General features: G+C 40.6%; 1 protein-coding gene across 2 annotated transcripts in view; it reads right to left on the minus strand.

Moving 5' to 3' along the window:
• The window catches only part of cdc42ep4b (CDC42 effector protein (Rho GTPase binding) 4b), a 319,915-nt gene that overhangs the window by 294,492 nt on the left and 1,566 nt on the right, over positions 1-23,857 (minus strand). The window contains exon 2 of one of the 2 annotated variants that reach the window (XR_011909186.1): positions 8,064-10,731. Coding sequence is in view for 1 of the 2 variants with exons in the window: in XM_072373244.1 (XP_072229345.1) it covers positions 9,547-10,542 (996 nt within the window). In the remaining variant the exon portion in view is untranslated. Of the gene's footprint in view, positions 1-6,460; positions 10,732-23,857 lie in introns of those variants that run through there. The other variant, XM_072373244.1, reaches the window with a different exon arrangement.

Below are 23,857 nucleotides of genomic sequence, written 5' to 3' on the forward strand. Positions count from 1 at the left end.
ACTAATGAAGCTAACTGTGTGAGGAGTCAGCCGTCTGCGGTACACGCTGTACACAAGAGCCTGGCGTTTGTGATTGGCTGGCTTGATGGCCCATTAATGTGCTGGTGGCTACAACCACACTCAGTCAACATGAAGCCACTTGATTTGCTTGAACCTTGAAATGATGTTCACAAGTAAGAAAACAATCACACCTCACTGCCTTACACAAAAGAAAGTTTTAAGAATAATTGTATTACATCAGGAAAAGAAGTAGTTGCAAAGAAGGCAGAACCTTACAGGGAAAACTAAAGCTCAAGAAATTAAATTCCCATCTTGTGAGCTTGATGCAGTATATAGATGGCCTTGTTTTTGCTTTACATGAAATGACCTTTGGAATAAATCAATTGAATAGCAGATGGGACCAAAACTCAAATGCAGAGCTCCAGAATACGGACGCATGTAACAGATGTTAGATTAACCAGTGAGGCTCAGGAATGTCATTATGGGTTTTTATTTTGTCTCTTGCGACTACAGTGTCATGACGGTGAAATGAGAAGGTGGCCTTTTTGGCTGTTTGTGTAGTAATTTAATTTAGTGTATAATGTACAAAGTACACGATGTCTCACTTAAATCTTTATTCTGGCGACAACCTGTCTCGCACACCATTTAAAGTCTTTGTGCAACGGATAAGAACATTTTATCGTTGCATATTTGTGTTTTTGCAGAAAACAATAAAGGCTTTTTATTTGATCATGTTGTCCCAGAACCGTGACTTAATCACTCCTCGTTTTTACCAGCACAGGAGAACTCCAAAGGTTTTTGCTGACATATTGTCTCTGGAGTGAACATTCATTAACAAATAAAGAACACTGGATGCGAGATGAAGAGAGGCGGCAGTGATGCCATCAAACTCTTCAGGCTAACTCCTGGCGCTTTGACAAAAACCGTTGGAACACCTCCCCAGGATATATTTACACACACATCTGGCAAAAAATAAACACGAGAAGGAAATGGGAGGTGCAGATGATGGAGTGGTGAGAAGAGTCCATTTCCTCTTCTGGTTTTATTATAAAATCCCTTCGAACCCAACCTCAGCATTTTCATTCAGAGAGAGAATGTAGAGGCACGCCTGCATTTTCTGTAAATATCTTAGTCTCCTCTCCACCAACTCCTCCCACATCACATTCAGAGCCAGCCACTCCACCCTCCAGAACCTTCAGCTCTTCCTCCTCCAAGCCTACTCACGGGGAAGGAAACTGACCCTCTCAACCCTGTACGAGGTGAAATCCCAGAGAGGGCAAGAAAAGGGTGTCAGCCTGAACTTTTCAACTGACAGCAGGAAATTTAGAGGAATTATATGCTTGTTTTTCAGTAGTAACAGGCAGGATGTGTAATGTCAGAGTGGTGTTAAGAAGCTACGGCATGTCAGGGTTCTGCAGCCTCACATGTTGTAAAAAGTCTTTGTTTTTTAGTCTTTGTTCTTCTCTGCAACAGATCTCCTTCCACATTAAAGGCAAATCTGAATTTAAGAAACATAAGACAGCCTTTAACATACCAGCTCACACCACATAACCAATTGCCTTTAGAAGTGATACCTTTAGAAACACATGAGACAGTCCACTGTGTTCCATCAGAACATTTTTGAAGCATTTACAAACTGAGGAGACTAACTGCTTTAGTTTTGAAAGTGAAACCTCCTTCTTCATATGGAATTTCAGTGACCAACAGCGCAGTGCCTTCTGTTTTGCACTTTTTGTTTCACAGTGCACCAAATGTTCGCAGTGGCGGCAGGTCTGGGCTGCAGGCAGGTGAGTTTAGCACCCAGACTCTTTTACTACAGAGCCATGTTATAAAATGAATGAATGAGGTTTTATATTTTCTTTCTGAAATGACACTGATGCCCACTTGAGTGTCTTCTAGTTCATGTTATTCCAATACCTGTTCATGTCATTCTGCAGTTTGCCATCCCATTTGGGCTAAGGCACCTCCAGAAATTGTACATTGGTCTTTTTATCATTATCCAAGATTAATTTTTCATAATCAAGTTGAAATGTGTAGCATCAGCTCCATTCAGTTAACTGTGCCACCTGGACAAACTTGCAGCATGTTTGAAAATATCCTGGTGTGGTTTCCTTTTGGTCTGAGGGTTCCCAGAGTTTGAAGCCTCCTTAAGAGAACTTGAGTCTAAAAAAAAGTACTTTATCCAAGCACTCAAACCCCCACAAGGGGACCATTCTCAGCTTCTGTTATTCCAGGGTGCTCCACTGAAAGCCCTTAATGTGTGGCTGTTTTCCCTTCACCTACATAAATGTGCTTTGCTCAGCTGAAAATAACAAAAAAATGAAAAGAAAAATGCCTGCTCAACTCATTAATAAGAATTTATGAGCACCAAACCTTGGACCTTTATTCCATTTAGGATTTTGAGCAGCCTATAAAGTTATATATTTTACAAACAGAACTGTGTCAGCATAGGAATTTGCATTCTTGAACCGCTTTGACGACTCCACTTCAGAATCAGAAGTCCTTATTTAAATGTCTTTTGTAGTAAACTCAGTCTTAACACTGCTCACACTCATTCAAAAGCTTGTGTCATTATGAAGCTATCTCGGTTTGTTTGACCACGCTCTCACTTGAAAAGATTAATTGACCGACTCAAACAGGCTAAGCTCAGCTAAACTAAATATTTAACTGTTCGAGGTGCTGCAGACTTCTTGGTGACGGTCTTTACGTGAACCTTGTTGGTTGTTCACATGTAGAATAATAATGTCAGTAACAGAATCACATGACCATGACTTTTGGGTTATAATATGCAGGCGAGTCCACTCATTCAAGCTTGTATATTCTATCTAGCTTTATTCTTATCTGCTGAGCATGTATGCTTCTGATTACAGTCCTCTCTCATTACAGGATAAAATGGTGAATTACAAGGAATACGTGCCTGCTCAGTCTAAAGAAAGGAGCAAAGATTGCTGGTAAGTCTGGAAGTGATCTTCGATGTTTGTACAAAGATGCATTTAAGTGACGCTGCATCAAAGGATTTCACATAAGATGATAAAACACACTGACAGTAATCATCACCCTTAAACATTATAAGAAGCCAAGTCCCAAACTCAGGTTAAAATCAACCTTTGCAAAGTATATTTATGGGGGGGGGGACAGTCCAACTGTGCAGATGTATGTGACAATGGAAATACTCTTTAAATTGCTCAGAGTTTGTATTCCTTGAAGTCTTTCACAGTTTTTATTTCACACACCTGCTTTCTTGTGCTTTCAGACTTTCAAGTGTAGATTTCTGCCAAGAGCAGATGAGGTGATATGGACGATAGAGACGTTTTATTCACATTCACACAGTTACTTAATGATAAATGGCTGCAACTTCTTGAGACATTGATGGCGAAACAGCGGTTTGGCTCCAAGAAAAGCAAAAAACAGTCAGAGGAGAAAATAACCGAAGGAATGCAAACACAGTTAAAAAGTATTTAATGGCTTGTGCTCTGTTCTCACAAAGACTCTCCATGTAAAGTGAGTGTATTATGATGGCTGCATACCAGCTGAAAAAACAATGTCCCAAACTATAATTTGTTTGTCTTTACAACTCAGTCACATCAAAAAAGGCTAAATGTTAAAGTGATAATCAGCAGTCAATGTGTACAGAAAACAGATCCCCACAAATTAGAAGCCACATGCTTTTTTAACGAACTAAATCACTAATGGGTTGTAGCATTCTACACTTTATGGCTGTGGCGCTTATTGAAGAAGAATCAGGCTGCGAGGGAGTGGAAAAAAACGTCCCAAAACCACTGGCTCCATCTACTGGTCATAAATGATGATGATAAAACTTTTTTTTTAGTGTATATATTTGATTTGCATCACACCAGCTCTGTTCGTAACAACATGCACACACACACACACAGAATTCTGCTGGCAATGCTCATACTTCTTCGACTGAACTTTGTAGTAAACTGTTTGTTCCATAGATCTTCTTCCATCTGATTTCACCGAACATCTGAAGCATTCACAATCATGATCGTTCCTCCAAGATTGTGCTTCACCACAACTAATCCAGATTTTAAAAATGCATTGATTAGTTTTTAACTCACTTGTTGTAGTTTCAGCAGTTCTCAGTGGTCTTGGAGTTTAGATAGAATAAACGAAAGGATGTGATATTTTGGCAGCACTAAAGGTAACTAAAGCAGCATTTGTAAAACAGCGACAAACCTTATCTATGAGGAGATAGATTTCTATATATGCAGCCTGTAAAATGAACACTCGTCTGTACTGATACAGTGGAGACAGTCTTGACAAAGATTGTCTATTTCGAGCTTCTAAACATTAAACGGGTTGAAAAGTGGGTTAATGTGTTAACCACACAGTGTTTAGACTGGTTTTAGGAGGATATTTCATTTTGTTGGCAAAACCATTCAGTTGCTTTAGTGACTCACCGCTATGATCCAGCTACATGTGCTCCTCCAGTCACCAAACAAAGCAGATACATCAAATCCCCTTAATTATCCATGCAAATACGCCTCGCATGGCTTTTACTGTTAAGTAACTGTCCAACCATTAAATGTGACACAATCTTTGGTGGCTTCAGATCTTTTTGAGGCAGGTCACTTTGCGTTTCTGTGACGAGGGGCATTTTGAAACAACATGCGTTTGTGGGATCACTTTGAGCTTTGTGCATTCGTAGGATATCGTTCCCCCAGCAACAACACGTTATTCTAACAATGCCAGATGAGGTGAAGGAGAGGACCATGTCAAACTGGCTGTAAGGTTTCATCTTGAAATATTAAAAAAAAAGTCTGTATACGGTACCAGAGTAAAATGTTGTGCCAGAACAACAGCAAGTCTCAAAAGTAAGACGATCCCTCCACAAGATATTCTATGGCTTGGTGTTTGAAGTTTTACATTATGTATCTCTGCTGTCCTTGAGACTGACAGCAGTAAGAGAAAGTTCTCCTCCTTATTTTGTTTTAAAACTTGAGCCTCACAGACTGTGTTCAAGGGCCTCAAGTGGACACATTGAATGAATACCACATTCCCATCTCCTCATTCAATTTTAGAAATGTCATAAGATAAAGTAAGGCAGAAATTAGTAGCTGCAGTTAGTTATACATATATATATATATATATAGTTATATATATAAGTATGTTTTTAATACTCGTGCACAAAGTGGACAACAGTGAGCGAACACTGTACAAGTCCAGTTTAACTGTCGGGTAACAAAGTTCATTCAGACCTTCTGACTTGCAACAGTGGGGCAAGCATAGGTTTATTAATGATGACTGTATTCCACTTAAAGGCTCCTAATGGTGTATGGACTTATTAGAGGTGAGTCACCATTGATTTCTGATGCGCTCTCCCTTTTGTGACAGAGCAAAACATCTGCCATGACAATAGTTAGCTAAAATTCAACATATTCAGTCACAGTAGTATAAACTGAAAGAACACATCCTCGCCTTATAGTTGGGCACGCTGCAGAAAACATCCGAGTGAGAACTTGCATTTACCTGAATCTGATACTAGAGGGCGATAGAGGCACATCTGTTAACGGGCACACCCACAATCACTTTTTGGTCCTCCATAGGATGGAAATTCAAACTTTTCTGTGGGGTGTATAGGAGAGCCTTACAGAGAATTGCAAATAAATCTTCACTGAATCTGCAAGTGGACTCGAGGTGCTCCAGGGCCAATTTTGTTAAGAAACTACCGTGAGAAGCATTCAAATTTGCTACTCAAAAGTAAAATACTCATGTAAAGCATAAGGTTCTCTAAATGAAAGTGCTGCGATAAATCTCTGTGGTTACTTTTTGGCTATCCAGACCCACAATGGGGCAAATTCAGATATTAGCCTCACAAAGGTTGAACACAGGGCACATACATGCCATGTGAGTAAAACCTGGGAATAATGGAGTGACGGTCATTAACTGAAGAAAATACATTTGTGCATAAAAACAGATGAAAAGAATCTGATGTATTCCATCTGAATAGCTAATCACCTCCTCTCTTTACCATTAACTTGAAATTTAAGCTACGTTTCAACTATATTTATGGACTTTATACAATGTCATCAACCACAAGTCATGTCTGAGAGTTTTAAGGATATTTGTGTTTTATTAACCACTCTCTGCAGGCGGTTCAAGTCAATGTCAGGCTGGAGGGTTCAATTAGCTCTCACATCGCAGGCAACAGAGTTGTCTGTGATGTGAAATCTGTTTGGCAAGGTTTTATCTTTCATTCTGAGGTTATTTGTGTATAATAATCCACTCAGAGTGGGTGTTAGTTAAACTCTTTCAGCGGCTGGAACTCTTTCAGCAGCTCCCTCCGCAGGCATTTTAGGGTCTACGTCAAGGTCAGATTTCAATCAGCGTTCGGCCCATTTTGGATGCAGACTGTGAATAAACTTGCAAATGGGTTTGAAAATAAGGCAGCCTGCAGTGAAAGACTCGCAGAGATTTACAAAAAACAGCCACAGCATAATTAAAGATTTACCAGCTTTCTCTTTTTATTGAAAAATATAGCAGTTATTCCAAAGAAAGAAAAGTGAAGGAGGTAAATATATTAATATACTGTAAAACCAGAAGATGGAAGAGGGAGCAAAAAGAAAAAACAGTACATAATCGGCATAACACTACAGCAATGGTATAGAAAAAAAAACAAACAAAAAACCTACAGCTGAACTTTAAGCGAGTCGTTTTTCGCAGTCCTTATCTTTTTCGCCACTCGCCAAGCCACAGCTGTCGGGGAATGGAAAACTTTAAGCAGACCTTGGGCAGACAGTATTTGCAAATTCTTTACATGGTTTATTTTGGCCTACTTAGGAGTTTCCCACAGAGAGAGACAACAAATACCAGGCAGTTAGAACAATTACAAGGAAGCATTTCAGCACAATTTAGCATACTTTTTCATATTTCTCTAATTACCTTCTATTCAAACTCAAACAATTTAGATTTGGCCGATTGGTGTCAGCTGTTCAGACTCTAAAGTAGAATTTGACCGTAAATGTGCCGTTTCGTGTTGAAGCTGCTAACATTCCTCTGACTCCCACAGTAGTGCCACACAGACACGCTCCTGACAACAGAGATTGTTCACTGGAATCATACACGGCACAGTAACTGATTAAAATAACAGCGAATAAGGAGTGTTTTTCTCTTTTTTTAAATATTAAAAAAAACTAAAAAGTATTTCTTGGTGATGAACATGAGGGACTGCATCCGTCTCAAGGTTTTACAAAGCACATATTTCACAATCAGTCAAAAGATGACACCTTTAAATTTGGCCCATAGTATGAGAATATGAAAGAGGTCCGACTCAAATCAGAACACGTATGCAAACAAAGGTCGAAAGTAACCCAACTCCCTGCCAGCATTTCACAACAGTAAACTCAGAGCCTGAGAGATACTGGCTTATTTGGTGCACAGACTGATACGTATACAGAAAAACAACATTGGGGTTCATTTAGAAATTGTGTCATCACATGGTTTGTCCAGCAGAGTCCACTTGGACCCCTTTGAAAGGTTCTCTCAGCTCTGCCGAGCGCACGCGTCACAGCTGAGCAGACATGTGAAAAAGAAAGTTAATCAGCGATGACCCCATCGTTTTCCCTTTTCAGTACTTCTCATACAGCATACTGTATGTGTTTAAATGCAAACAGAATATCCGAAAATATTGGAATTTTAATAGTTGCTACAATTTAGCGTCTTCGTCAGCCCCCAAAGCCCCATATCAGTCAGGCTCTAATGCATCTAACAAACACTTGGCAATTTCCTCCAGACAGCGTTTAATTTCCAAACTTCTTGCAACCTGTTCTTTGTTCCAAGACAACAACTCGAGGCAGAATGGCACAGCATCCTGATTCTATATACACACCCTGCATCAGTGCCACAGCAGGAAATCCAAAGCTCCCAATTCTCAAATGTGGCAATTAGTCTTTAACACGCAATTTAAAAAAAAAGTCAGGCAGCTCTTATGGATATAGTAAAAAAACATTTCACTTTAGTTCATAGCTAAATGTAACCTAATGAGCGAGTCTGCAGTCTTTAAAGCACAATAAAACACAAAAGCCAGAGAGGAAAAAGCCCACCTGTCTGTTCGTACAGCAGCTCCAGCTGGTTGGGGGCCAGTAATCTTACACGTGTAATGAATGGAACAGGAAAGGCCAGATGATTGGTTGATTCAATCATCTCTTCCTACTATGTGATCTAGGTTGCGTAGAGGTGGTGCATATTATCACCTTGGGTGTGAGTTCAGGAAATGTATTTCATTCGTAGAGCCTGGAGACATACCTGATGCCCTTCTATGAAGTAAATGCACTCTAATAACACCCGAATGTGTTGATACATCCTTTCTCTCGCTTTAAAGACAAGCGCTGCTTCATTTCTGTTGGAAAGTCATCATTTCACTGTAATTTTTACAGTTTGCAAAATTCTACCATAGCTACTCCCTTGAAAACACATCTCCACTGACCTGCTAAAGTTACCAACCTGCTTTATGATGTGGAACTTAAGGTAAAAGCACATTCATCTGTATTACCACGACCAACGCTTCCATCCTGCTTAAAAAAGTACCAAACACGGAAAACATACAAAAAGGCCTCTTGAAAATTCACATTGTTTTCAGCAGGAATGATGAGACAATTTCATGTATCCTTGCGTTCAATACATAGTGTCATTATACCAACTTCTATACAAAGAAGATGGATCACTTGCAGTACCATTAAGTTTTGTGTAGTGATATATCATAAACTCACCAATCAAAAATTTTAAGACTTAGCAGTTTATATTAAGACTGATTCATCCCTTATGACAATGAATGAATAAATATCATAGCTGTTTGTGAATTTTAAGTACACTGATCCTCCCAAAGAGTGGCAAAAACAATAAGCTACCCAACTCAAATACAACAGGCAAATGTAGACCAACTTCCAGATCCTGTGCATGAAACGATGTGAAAATAGCATAAATCACCCTTAAACTCAGACATGAATCAAAGTAAAAACTATCTTTAGAGTGTCTATCCCAAAACGGTGTCACTGGCTCCACGATCACACCCACCTTTTCAAAATTACAAACCTATCTTTGAGTTTTACTCATCTTTTACCTCGAGCTTCTTCAGAATCTGACAACGCACCCACACTCTCCAGTTTTGACATCCATTCTTTAATCTCCGTCACTTTTTAAATCTTCTTAAAATAAGTATGATGATTTTCCCTGCTGATTTTTCTTCTTCTATGGGAGCCAGTATTCTTTTCAAACCTGTGAAATAACCAAAAATAGTGTGCTCAGAGTTCAGATGTGGAAAAAAATGGCATCAACCAACCCAAACATTTCAAGAAAGGTACATTGTGAGCCAGTCTGTAGCTCGTAGCTCTGTAGCTCCTCTCTACAGCACAGTGAAAAAGGCTTATCAGGTTGTATTTACAATGCTGATAAAAGTGTGCTGATATTAGACTGATCTACAATAACAAACCTCATGTGGCCCTGATTCCCCAGCCTGTCATAGCACATAAAAACCTGCTTTTCTCATTTAGTGCTCTACAGGACTGTTGGCAACGGTATCTTCTTAGTCTACACTCGAATCTCATCATCATCCTCATCCATGAAAGTGAACTCTTTGTCTTCTTCCCCACGTGGCGAACTGTACTTTGCACTGTCTGTGTCGCCATCATGCAGGTGGTACTGAGGTTTCTCTGAACCTGAGCTGGACACAGAGCAGCTATCTGTGTTGTGGTGGTTGTTCCTGGCATGTAGCTCCGGGGTGTAGGGGTCCACCATGGCCTTATGCTGGTATGTGCTGCGAGGCGGCCTGGCAGGAGCCAGCTCCTCTGCATCATCATCATCAATGTGGGGAATGTGGGAGGGGGACGCATGGTCCTCACTGCTCTTGCCTTCCTCGTAGCCGAGGTCGTCCTCTTCCCAGCTTTTCTTCTCCATCACGCTCAAGATGTCCCCGAGCATAGAGGGCCCCAAGTCAATGTGGAAGGACATCATAGACTCTGCATGCTTCATTCCGCCTCCTTTAGGCATTGATGGAGGCAATTCTGTGAGTTCGCCAAAATTACGCTCATCAAACTCAGCATCCAGAGTCGCCATTGCTGCTGCCCCATTTAGCGGCTTGCCTTCGATCTCTGGCTGCGTCTTCATGGGGCTTGACGAAACGCTTTTCGGCAGTTGGTTGCCTCTGTTAGTGCTCTCGTCGTTTAGGTAAGGCAGGGATATGGCATTTTTCACATACTGAGAAGAGCCAGCAGACGGCACCGTCGTATTGTACTCATACTTGTCCCCTCTATTTACTGACTGAGACCGCTTGCTGCTCCTGAAGGTGCGTGATAGTAGCCCAGGTTTTGAGCCTGGTGAGCCCTGCTTTGTGTCAGGCTCTCTGGGAGGTTCCCCTGATCGAGTGCTTAGAAATGAAGTGTCCCCAAAGGCATCACCCCCTCGGCCAACGTGCATGGTGTGACGGAAGTCCCCCAATGGAGCACTGATCATCTCTGCAGTCAGGTCAGCCCGAGACCTCCGCTTTGACTGGTTAGAGTTGTTCACCAGCTGCTTGAGAATAGGCATAATGGCAGTTTCTTTATTATGATCCACAGATGGAAATCAAACAAAGCTTTGTAGGCGTTGAGGAGGGTTCCTTCCAAAGTTCTTTGGCAATTATATAAGATGTTATCAAAGAAAGTATAATTCCAGGTGTTTAATGTGTGCAGCCATTCTGGTCTTTCAGCTCAGGTTTCATCTTGTGGATGAATCAGCCTATAAAAGAAGAAGAACAATAAAGAGCATTAACGCCATTTCCATAATTCAGCAAACCAATCTGGAAACATGCCACTATTAACAGAGTCTGTGATTAATACCCTACTTTGGGAGCCTCTCCAAAAACATTGTCTATTCATTTCTCATCACCGCCTATCACATAACTCACCCTCTCCTGATCTCCATAAAGCATGGATGCTTTTGCTGCCAAGGCTTCAAAATGAAGGCTCACTTGAGGGGTTCTAAACTAGCAAAAGCTTTAATATGCAAAAGTCTGTGAGGGTGTTATGTAATGGTGAAAGAGGCTTTTCTGGTACAAAGTTCATAGCACACTCTCCTTCAATCTAGTAACAAAACCACAAGTGAGGATCGCCATGGTACACCACGTTCCAATTCAAATGAGTTCTACTCCGATACATTTTTGGGGCTCTTTTGTATCTGCTGTCTCCTTCGGTTTTTCATAGGCGACAGTGTCTGCTGTTACTGCTGTGCTTTAGTTCCCATTTAGGCCCCTGACTGTTACATAAGCAGAAAGACACAGGATACTGAGAGCCAGAGCAGCTCAGCCAGGAGGAATAAAACTAAGAAAAAAAGAAAGTGAAGGGGAGCAGTATTTCTTGGATCAACTTGCAGCACGGTGCAGAAACTTCAGATCAGCTACATTCTGTAGACGCCCTCCCATAATTGAGAAAGAGAATGTTTCCACCACTGGCTTTGTGCATTTCCTCTGTTTTGGCATTTGTCTCTTCAGCCTTGAAGGCAAGATCTGAGTGCCAACAGAGCCTTTTATTGTGTCTGTTTATCTGTTTTTTTTTTACCTAACATACGTCCATGCACACTACCTATCAACTCTGACTGCTAAGCAATAGATTAAAGGTTTTTTTTTTTAAGTTTTTCCTTACAAGTTATAGTTATAACCATGAGTTTCACTAATCATCTTTGACATAATAAGTTGATAATGAAGCTCAGACTAAAGGCATTTGCGACTAAGCCTTGAAACATGATCTTACAGAACAGAATGGAGTAGAAAAAGGTTTAAACACCCACTTATGTGCAGGCTACAGTCCACAAGCTCCATGTGTTACAGAAATTAACAAAGGCCTCAATTGTTTCAGCCAGACAGCAATACCATCATTCACAGTGGTTTCAAACTGGAGCTGAAGCCCACGCTGTAGGCTTGCTTGCGTATCTCCTCCATGAATGAATGGAGGCTTCACTCAACAATATTCCAAAAGAACGTCACCCATGAAAACATTTGCATTTCTGACAAGAACCCATTGAACTGGAAAGCCAAATGTAGCACCAGAGGGAACAGAGCAGAGTTTGATAAATGATAAAAGCTAGTGCTTTTTTTTTTTAACCCTTCTTTCAAATGACAGATCATCCCAAAAGAGATATAACTCTACCCACTGCTGTGGTTTCATCTGCTACATTTAACAACTTCATTCAAGATTTCCTCTGTAGTTTTGGTGCTAATGGGGGAAACACACTATCCACACAGAGGCTGAACCAGGAGCAAATTCATTGATTTGAGTTCAAGTTCACACTTTAAAACCAGACAACTGGAATGAGCTTATTGTGATGAAAAAAATATTTAAACATCAAGTGGATGCCAAACTGTAAGCTTATAGCTTAAAGCAAACCAATACCAATTAAATCCCTCTGAACAAAGGTGCTGCAGTTAAATAATGAATTATGATCAAACATGGTAAACCTTTTATTACTACATTCATTGCGAAATAGCCAATTAGTATCTGCTGTACAAAAGGCTGCTGAATATGTGACTGACCACTTAAGACAAGCCATCAACTGATGTGTTCCTCCCTGCTGTCCCAAAGTTTTGTAATTCTCTATGGCAACACAAGAGCACAGTGCTGACCATCAATTAAACTTCCTGTTTCTAAGCAGGCCGGAGAGAAGGGGGGAAAAGATTTCATCCCCTACATGGAGAGGCCAGCTCATTCAGATGGATTAACCCTTCCCGGTGGGCACATGCAGGAGTGGAAGACAACCACAGTGCTCTGGCTGAAGAGGAATGCTTTTGATGTGCAATGTCACAGGAAGACATTCAATCTCAGCAGAAAAGATGTCAGAGAGTTCTCAAATATCACAAAGGTGCAAACCTCACACCTTAGGTCATTATACAAAATGGTCCATTCGATGCCTTTGGGCACCCCTTGATGTTTGATGAGGAGTAGTTTCAAACCCCCCCAAGGATCATCAAGACCCTACATTGTGGCCATGACAAAAGATGAATTATGGCCAGCCTGCAGCCCTGTCGTATGACTTATCCTTTACAGAGTGATGAGAGGCTAAAACTGAACGAGTGGCAGTCTCTTGAGCTTTAATGTTCTGCATTTAAATGGTGCTTGCGGTAAATTATCTTTTCACATAAAGGGCAAAGCGTTTTTCAGTAGTTTCAGGAAATCTTTTAGTGCTACAACCACATGTATGCTGTTATGTTGGAGGCTTATCTGAAGTTTAGGCTATGAAATGATCATGATCTTACATGTCAGGAAATTTTGTAGACGTCATTTTTTCGAGGAATCGTGACCTTTTTTCAGCAGGGATTGGTGGGGTGGCAGATTCATCCTACAAGTTGGAGATGATTTGTAACATTTATCTTTCCACTTGGTTTTCAATTCAACATACCAATTAAATATCTTAAAGTCTTAAGATGTTTAAATAGGACCCCCCCCCCCCCCCCCCCCCTTCTTAACACCGTCATTACAACAAAACCTTTATCTTAGACATTTGCACAGAAAGGAATGAAATTCCTGTTAAATGGACTATTTTTCTCATGCATATTTCATTTTTGTTTTGTGTTTTATTTCAGTCACTCTTCACTACACACAGTCTACGCATATAAACATAAAAATACTTGCCACAATGTTATCAACATAGTCACCAGTGATTCCTGTTGGACTGGCATGGACTTTACCACTGATGTTTGCACTCCAGCTCTGGCTGCAGGCTCACAAAGAAAGCCATACTGCCATTACAAAGATACAAATGTAGAAACACAAATCTGGACATGTATCTTTTAGAATAAATGTTTACAAAGATGTGATAAGATCATTGAGTTTGTTTCAGCTGAGAATTACCGCCTCAGTCATTGTGCCAGCTGGTGACAAGGCCCTTATGTAACCGAGCACTCATAGTGCCATGTGACTCCAGCTCAAACTGAGACAAGAGGTGACAGGGCCATGAATGATTAAGGGCATCTTATGTTGCTAGCAGACTCTGATGGGGGCAGAATGACATCACAACAACCAACACGCTCATCAGCATTCAGTCTCACTTGTAATCCCACAGATCACAGACACCACACTCCGCTATCCCCATGCCACTTTCTCTCTTCTGACTGTTCATCCAGTCACAGCTCAGATACTGTCACGCTAAACCAGTAGGCAGAATCTCTTTTCATCTTGAGCTGCCTGTAAGGTTTTAAAAGTGAGACAGAACTAGAATAAATTATTTATTCAGAAGGAGCAAGAGCTACAGAGTCAGGGAAAGGGGAATTACGCAACAGCCCATAGGTCCCAACTATTGTCTGGTTAATTATCTTGACGTCTATAAAATTAAAAAGAACTATCTAATTTAGAAACAATAGCCACCCCAGACTTTACAAACCTGCCAAAACAATGCGTTGGCAAAATGAATATCAATACTTAAATAAGGAAAAGCAAAATTATGACTTTATTTATTAATATTAAAAGTAATTTTACATAAAACACTTCCCTAGTCAAGCTTCAAGCCCACAGGCATCAGTTTTAAATCTAATGTTGAACACAGAAACGTTGCCGTCTGAACAATAAGAAAAATCTGCTTCATTTTGAACTATCCAGAGTCTCCCCCGTTGCTCGTTCCCATTGCCAGTTATATTGATATGCAAATACCAGTAAGCCAAAGCTATCTATGACACTCCTAATCAATTAATCAACAGAGCTGCAGAAGAATGAAAAGTTCATAACCCTCACAAAGAGCATCGGCAAATTCCATTTGCACCTACTTTGTCAGTCCCCTAACTTCTAGCCCAAACATTTCATTCCCACGGGAGGGGGTGTGGGCCGGTAGCCGTCAAAAGATTGGAATAACAAAAAGTCTGTTGATTATGAAAAGAATAACGGGATATAGTGCAAAAACAAATATGGATAAAAAAATCTGTATGATTTATGATCTGCTAATTGCGTAATTATCCACTCAAATCAACCAAAAAACTCTTAAACCACTGAAGGACGGAGTGAATAGCACTCATCTCATTACAATGCAAGGTTTAGGAGGGAATGCATGGGCCCTGAAATTCATGTCAATGTTACTTTGACACATACCAATGTTAACATTGTTGTAAACCCGACACCTCCCCCTCCCCGTATCACTGACATCCCTGTGGGAAAAAGCACTCTGCGACGCCACTAAAACTTTTCAGAATTGGTTCAAGGAAAATGAGAAAAACCAAGTCCAGCTTTTCTGGGATATAAATGAAAAAAAATTTACTTTTTAATTTCATTTCATTCTTTTATGCCAGGGAAAAAACTCCACTTACAGGGGCCTCATTCCCGTACCCCTCAGGACCCAAAGGATCAGCAGCCAATGTCCCAGTGCCAGACACCACAGGATGCACCAGAGGTTCCACATATCCTCGTCTCAACAGCTGGTCTGAACTGTTATGGCTGCATAATAAGGAGCTACACAACAGAGGGTTTTGACGTTTAGATGAAATAGTACATTTATAATAGTTTTCTAAGAAAAGACGAACTCTTGAGTACAATTAAGAATAACACCTAACAAGTTTCTATTATCAATTAGCCAGGTACTGTGGTGTAGATGGCTAAAATGCAATAAAAAAACAACAATCTCACTGGCACTTTAACATTATGTTTCATAAGTTAATTAGGCCTGTAAGTATATAAGTATATAGTGTCCCACAGTTTCTGAAACAGCAAACCTTACCACAAAGATAATAGATGATGAAATATTATGGTTATGCAGCATAAGTACTCAGCCCTTACTCTGCACACTCCCCTTGTAACACCTGAAAAGTGAATCAGAGGGCAGAGCATGACTAATAGGATTGACTTCTAATGTAATCTAACATAATGTGCTGACCTGTTACTGAGAAATAAGGCCGTAAACTATCCTTTGCTCCTTCATGGTACTTCCCTGCTACTTGCTACACAGATAAACCAGTTCTCCCTGTTTAACTTCATATCCGGCCCCAGCGCTCTCAGGCAAACCTGTATGACAAATGACAGAAAAATCTTGAGCTTCACCACCCATGTGAGAAGGAGCATACATGTTTCAGATAGGTACAACTATTACATGGTATCTGTTGGCAACTGTTCGTTGTTTAGTTACTCATGTTACCCATCCCAATGTGTTTTCTTTCCCACGGCCAACTGATTGTTAGTGCTCGAGGAGACTGACTGATATTTAGAACAAAGATACATTTGCAGTAGCAACGACAATCTCCGTGTAAAAAAGAATCCGCTTTTTTTTGGTCTCTCTGGCCGTCTATCTTATATAAATGACGACTGTGGTTTTCTTTTCCTACAAAAAGACAATTACTGGGTTAGACTGAGTGACACTTCCGAATCATTTTCAACAGCAGAAGTCTGAAGAGGGTGTGGCTCCATAAATGGATAGATTCCCACCAGTGCTGTATGATTATGGTAACAATCATGATCAACTATTTTGATTGATATTGAAATCAGACCAAACCAAACACATTCAGCTATTTGACACTATGAATAAAATAAACGAATTTCAACAGATAAATAGGTTAAAATACACAAAAACAAATAATAGATCAAATTGACGACTAAAAGTAAAAGTCACCAAGTTGAGGTGTGGAGTGGGTGGAAGGTTTTGTTGCATTTACAACACGAGAGGAGTGATACCAACACGGCATGCCATTCAAAATAGATTCTGTTCGTTTTACTACTTTCATAATGGCAAGAATTCAAAATCATTATCAGAGTCGAAATTTGATTAATATCCCAGCACTAGCACACAACAGTCACCGCGTCCATTTTTTTTTTTTAACGAAAAGAATCTGCTTCTCCAGAGAAACAAAGGGAATGGCCACATAAGTAAAAGTCTGACCTGTGCAAATTTTCCTACTGCGTGGTTTATCCAACCATTGTAAGATCCATGACTTTGGCACAGGGCCCGAGCCAATGAACAGGATATACTGATGAATGTTTTCTGCATTTTGAGTTGCTGCCACAGCCCTTTCATCTCTGGCTGACATGCATAGAGTAGACAGCAAAAATCTCATGATGAAGGCAGTGACTTTTTTGTTCCACAGCTTACAACAAACATGGTCAATACAATTCTTCAGGATTTTGGCACTGCAACACAATATTCTATATCTATTCTACACTTGCACAAATGGTAAAAATTGTGCATTCGACATGGCTCTTTGTCACTGTTGATGTTTTTCCCCAAAGTAAGTAAATTGATTTTAAATCATGTTGATGTAAGAAGGCTTTGGGAGTTCAAACAAAAATATATCCAAATCAGCACAACTGTTGCCCAAGCACCATAGGCCTACTGTCAGTGAGTGTTTGTGAGTGGATTAGCCTCCAAGGCCCCACTGCCACCCAGGCAAAAAATTAAATAAAACCAGAGGAGGATTAACAACAGTTTTCAACATGAGCAAATAAAACTAGCATGCCAGTGCAGGCCCTCTGCACTTTGTGACAGGAGGTCAGGATAACCAGAGCCACAGCTCTGTACCATCCAGTCAAACTAGCCATTGAAAGCCCCACCACTCAGCACTCTCTGCGACTACGAAATTAAAATTTTTATGCTTTTAGGTGAGTGGCAAAAGCTCCTCTCTTGACCCCTTCACATGCAACACAACCACTACTATCTTTCCAAATCCTGAGCAGAGGACAACCTTCCAAACAATTCCTCTGTGTTTCCAGTCAAGCTGGCCTTTTATAAAGCTGTTATTTGTGCATGGTTGGGCAAAGCACTGGGTGGGCTGCCATGTTGCCCTCCAGTCACAGGGGGAAGATAAGATTCATGGCTTCAAGCCAAACTGATAATGAACATGTTGCACGATTACAGAATAAGCCTTTGCTTATGACACTTCTCCAGAGAAAATGTTTTAGGGAAAAATACCCGTTCTCTCTGTGTAATGTCCCACATACAAAATGATAGGGGGTGTGGATCAATATTACTTTAGGGACATCCACAAAAGTGTAGGCACAGATGGGGACACTAAAGAGAAACGTATCTTCAAAGGGGTGGCGGAGGGTGTCCTGACTGGATTCAGTCATGCCAGCACAGTAACAGACGTTCTTTCACCATATCCTGCATGAAATGTATCCAAACCCTCATTATGCCTACAGAGGAGGGATTGTAGCAAACCCTGTGCGAGCGTGCGTGCACTGTGCACATGAGGGTATATTTGTATAATCAGTAAAATCCTTCTCATCAGTCGCTTACAAACGGACAGCATTCAAGCCTGGTACCAGGGGTCAGGATCTGAGCCAACTGGTTGAATAAACCGTCCAATGGCTGTTGGACAATGAAACAAAGCAGGATTTCAACTGATGATTGTTCTTTCTAAAAGACAGAGAGGGAATACATAATGCTCTGTAGCAGAAAGGAAGCCAAAGGCACTGTTGGCTTGTGTTTTACTGTCGTTAATAAGTTTAATTTAGTGGCCACAACTGCTCTTTTTTCTAAAGAAATACACAAATATTAACAGGTTGCTGAGAACCTGCCAAGTCACCAAATATATAATCAAATGCCTAATGTGACAAACAGGATACACCAAAGCACACACACACAGACTTAAAACCGGTAGGAGGCATCTCAGTGTGCCTGGAAGATAAGCAACTGTCTTCTGAACAATGTCAACGTCTCAACGGCTCCTGGCCCTTTTTTTTTTTCTCCAATCAGCTGCCTCCTCACTGAAGTCAAACACAGAACCCCAGCTACAAAGGCCTCAGGCAGAGTCTTGACTTAACAAGAGGAGTTAATAAACCCCTGTGGTGTTAACTTCAACGACACCAACTGCAGCCAACAAAACACTGACTAACAAAATAGATCACACAAGCCCACATACGTGGCCTCTTCAACCTGATGAAAAGTAATTCACAACAGCTGATGAGCTGAGAAATCCCACAACAGGACAGAGGTGCTTGAACACAGGCCCTGCTTTTGGAAAGCACATTGTTAGCAGAACTGCATCCTTCCTTGATTTACCCCCATGATGATGTGTGACAGTGCTGTGGACATGCTATTTTATGAGTAAGCATGTAGCTCAGCTGCTCTGAATAGGACTCAGTCACTGCTCACTGAGATACAGTTTATTCTTGAGCATGTAATAACTCAATGAGACACACACGAACACAGTTAAACAGTGACACGTGTCAGTTCAATTCCTGTCAATAAAAGTCAAATAAGCTCTAGGAGTAGTGATTAAACCATTCAAACTATCCCTGATTTATGCTTGTTCTTCTTAATAACTACATATAAGCAATGTCAATTAAAACTGATGTCACTGTAAACAAAGAAGTTCCAAAAAAAGCTATGATGCAGTGTAAATATGAGCAGTATGCAGAAATTTAGAAGAGTGAACAAAACAAACTACAACAACAAAAGATATGTCTCAAAATGTGATGATATCATTCCAAATTTGACTCCAGCATTAGGTTTTAAAAAGGTTCAGATAAGGACATGTTTACTACTGTGTTGCATCATCTGTTCCTTCACTCTCCTTGTCTGACAAGCCTCCAGTTGTCGTAGAGTCTTTTCCCCCCCATTTTTGTTCAATATACGATTCTAGACGCCCAGTTCAAAGCCTCCTTTGTAGAATGTCTCGCTTCATTATTCACTTCAATGATGAATAATGTTTTTAATGGGTCACAGGTTCCGACTGCAGGCAGGTCAATTTAGCACCAGCTTCTTACTACTGAGCCATGCTTTTGGAATATGTGTGGTTCTCCATTGTCTTGATAAAATAAGCAAATTCTTCTTTGAAAATGATAGTTTTCTCTTAATGTAAGTGTGTTACTCAAAGTCCAATGAACACCCATATTAGTGCCGTCACATATGTCCAAACATTTGCACTAATGTGCCACTGCAGATGGTGAACAAGCCAGATGGTTTCTCAGCTCTTAAGCTGCGAGGACGAGGTATCAACTACTGTCGCACAGAAATTAAACCTTTGCCCACAGAGTTAACACGGTGGTAAACCCGCCCCAACGCTCAGTCTCTCTAGGAGTCTTTTTTTCTCTTCCCAATACCCAATTATGTTACTGGCCTGGCCTAATCAATAGTGAGATGTTCCATCAGAAAAATTCCACACCCTGAAAGCTTTTCTGAATCACCACCTGATGATACCAGGCAAGTCTTTGAAATGTTATTAGTTTACTCTTTCTGTAATTCATTTTTCTTTGATTTGGTTTTCCTAAAGACACCTGACATGCTCCTTTGATTTGGCAATCCTGTAATAACTTTAATTTCCTGTAAACTGGAGGCCTCGGGTTTTAATTAGTGAAGTGCAGGTGGCATGCGGTGGCTGTGAAGTGTGTGTGAAGAGAATGTTTAAAGTCCATCAACGGCTCCTGTTTGAACTGCCATGAATAGGTTCACAGGTTATCAGGGAGACTTGGCCTCACTTCACAGAATCATAAACAGCTCAGAAAACAAGCACAGATACACACCCAGCCACTTTCAAAACAACAGGCAAAATTCTCTGTAATTGAGAAGCCAGCAATGTGACACAAAGCACAACAGAGGAGAGAGAACAATCGAATGATTCTGACACACCCGGACCACACGCACGAATGTGAAAAGGATATCAGAAAAATGCATGTGCACACACACATGTTCACTTGTACATGTAGGTGGGGTTTAAAGGCGATACCCACTGCTTATAGTGATTCACATTACTTAATACAAAGAGAGTAAGGCTTTCGATTCTTATCGTAAGGTGTTGTTACTTTGCCTCAGTACGCTCACAGCACAGGTTTGCTGACCTGGAAATATCCTCTTGAGGCTAATTCAGGAAAATGCATGAGCCTTTACTGATAAGGAAACCAGTAAATCTCATAGGAATATCAGACAATCGTGACAATAGTTTATGTGACTATTCCCATCTCCTGAACTAGTTTCCTGGCATGAATTTGTCATCTCGTGGGCTCAGAGGTGACCTAAGTTACACCGGCAGACCTCTTTTGTCTTTTCAGTACGCTTGAGGGGAGAACCACCTGTTTCTGTGTCCGTACAGAGCCAGAAAACAATGGAGGCTCACTGGACTGGAAAAAGGGCCAAGGCCTGGACCAGACAAGGCCTGTATGACCCAGTCATTAACGCATAGCACAACCAGTTCTGTTGTTAAAAGTGATGAAATGTATGACTGTGAGTGGAGGAACAAACTCCCAGAAATCATTCCTGGTTAACGCATAGTTAGGGATTCCTGAGAAGAATACATTAGTGCTACCACAGCTGATGTGGAAGTGACTTAGATGTTGGATTTTCAACACACAACAAAGAAAAAGCCTCCAGCTATCTTTTCAAACATTTGCTGCGATAGTTTTCATGTTTAATGGAAATCTTTTCTTTTTTGTCAAATTAGGTCATATTAATTAATTGTTTTGTATTACTTTTGGCTATTGTAACATCTCACATCACTCAGATATGGACAACTCTGATCAAGGCTTACTGAAATTCACCTAACTTTGTTGCACTAGTATCAACGTACAACCAGGTTGTCATTCGCAAATAAAAAAAACAACAAAACTATGACACATGTTCTAAACTATGTTTCTATGATCAAGCAGTACACTGTGAAAAAATTCCTGCAGATGTAACTAGGATAGGTGTGACACCTGATGATTGACACTTACCAAAGAGAATGTTCTCAAACAATGTGTTGACAACCCAACAAGGTGGCCACATCGGGCTAACCAGAACCACCTTTGCCTCGGACCTGGTAATCATTTAGACTGGTTTTACAGCATGAAACAATGCTGTTGAGGACGTAAATAGTGACAGGTGATGCTAGAGTGCCGTTGTTGTGCTCCAAAATCCTTGTACTATACGATGTCTTGTTTTGTAACATGTTGTGGCTTTCAACTGTTGAGAGTTTCAGGGCAGTTAAACCACCGCAGAGTTTAGCATTCCAGCAAACTGCAGGAAAATAATTCCCGTTGAGCAGGTTATTTTCCACCACCACAGTGATGCCACACTGATAAAATAACCTAAACAGAAAAAGGTGAGCGACTGAGTGTCAGGTGGATAAGTGTCATCACAAAAAGTAAAAGAGAAAGTGTCCTCTTTTCCTAAGAATAGCCATGAGTTACAGGAACACTGTAAATGGAATAGAAAAATCCCCATGTCACGGTTAGCTCAGGTTTCTCTGAATATCTCTCCTCTCTCCTTGTAGATGACTGGAGTCACTTCAGCTTTAAATACTCTTCAGACAACAAAAAGTAAAAAAATTAAATAAAAAAAGTTTGTAATTCTTCAACTTGGTCATTTATCATATACATGTGTAATAAAGAGCTGTGAGCTTATGTGCAGGAACACCTATGTTTCAACACACCACAACAAACAAAAAGTAAAGAACCATTGGACTAATTGATGGCAGCAACTTCCTGTTTTATAGCTACCAACTGATGGGTTCGTATTTTTTCAAACGGAGTCAAAAAGCCACTGACGTAATGTTGTTCAAAGATTAACCCAAACATCCTCTGATATCACTCAGAAGTCCAAAGACCTCGCTGCTTTCTTCGCAGGCAGGTTGAATCCTGTAATTGTCTGAGACAAAACAACTCTCCATGGGAAGCTCCACAAAATCCTCACTGTATTGTATAAAAGCTGAACAAAAATACACAACCTTCAGTTTTTAAGTCACTGATACTTAGCAGAAACCAGAAGGATTACAGTTTCAGGGCTCCAGAGTTAACAAAAATATTAATCCAAATGTTTTATTAATAGTCAGAACTCAAAAGGAATAACTTCTTCTCTGAGTAAGTTGCTTTCTTTGTGCCAATCCTTTTTTTTTTTTTTACTAAAGCATCACCTCCCTTCCAAAATATGACAGTAATTAATCATGAAAGCATTTTCCTTTTGATGCAGACACACAGAAGACCATATGTCAGGACAGCCTCCCATTATTACCCTTTGGTTTCCTATGGAGCCGAGGCTAAAGGTGGCAAACAATTTACATAGGCATTTCCTGAGGGGTGGGAAGCAACACGAATATGTAATGTACCTTACTCCACGTATTTAGATTGCATCCTGCATATAAATGAAAGACTACAAGCGCATACATGAAATTGCCACATAGTAAGGATTGCAGAAACTTAACAAATCAGAGTTGCTCTCAAGGAAATGAGCTACTCCTCAATTTTAACAAACTGCATGAGAAACTGCCTGAAGTCACTGTGTTCACGAGTGCATGAGTCTAGCTGCCTGTCCCCAACCCCCACTGCCGCACACCCGCTTTCCAATATAAAACTGTAATGACCTCAGTGCAGTCAGAGTTGGGAAGGTAGCCAGCTTCCTCACAACACAGCAGCAGTATCCTAAAGGAGCAAACTCTGATAGCCTTAGCTGCAAAGAAAAGCACAGTCAGAGATGACACACACCCTCTGACACTGTAGATCTCGATGGGAGAGAGATCTGCCTGGCAGCTGTAGAAAAGCCATACACTAAGGAGTTGAAAGCTGCAGAGTGTGTGCAGCAATGCAGCACTGATGTCACTGGAAAGTAGGCAAAAAAAAGCAAAAGGATGCAAGGAAAAGAGGCATTGCTGACAGGATGGTGATCAAAACAAGTCAAACATTGGTCTAGATTAAGCTCAACTTCAAGGTACAAAGTAGAGCACTAGTTTTCTTATTTCTTCATGTCTTTTACACACAACAGTTGCCAAGTAGAATGAGTAAATGATTCCTCAAGCCAAATGACAAATACTGACTGACCTCAGGGCTTTTCTTAGGGTGTGGTTGCATGTTTGTACGCAGGAGGGGGGGTCAGAAGGCAACGTTTGTGCAAAGACAACACCAATCCATGGCCCATTAGTTCATATGCTCATCCTTATTAAACTGTCCAAAGTGACAGTTTAACAAGGATGAAGAGCTGACTACTGGCATTGAGT

This window comes from Leuresthes tenuis, unplaced genomic scaffold, assembly GCF_036924035.1.
Source record: "Leuresthes tenuis unplaced genomic scaffold, fLeuTen1.0.hap1 SCAF_20, whole genome shotgun sequence".
NCBI classification, from domain to species: domain Eukaryota; kingdom Metazoa; phylum Chordata; class Actinopteri; order Atheriniformes; family Atherinopsidae; genus Leuresthes; species Leuresthes tenuis.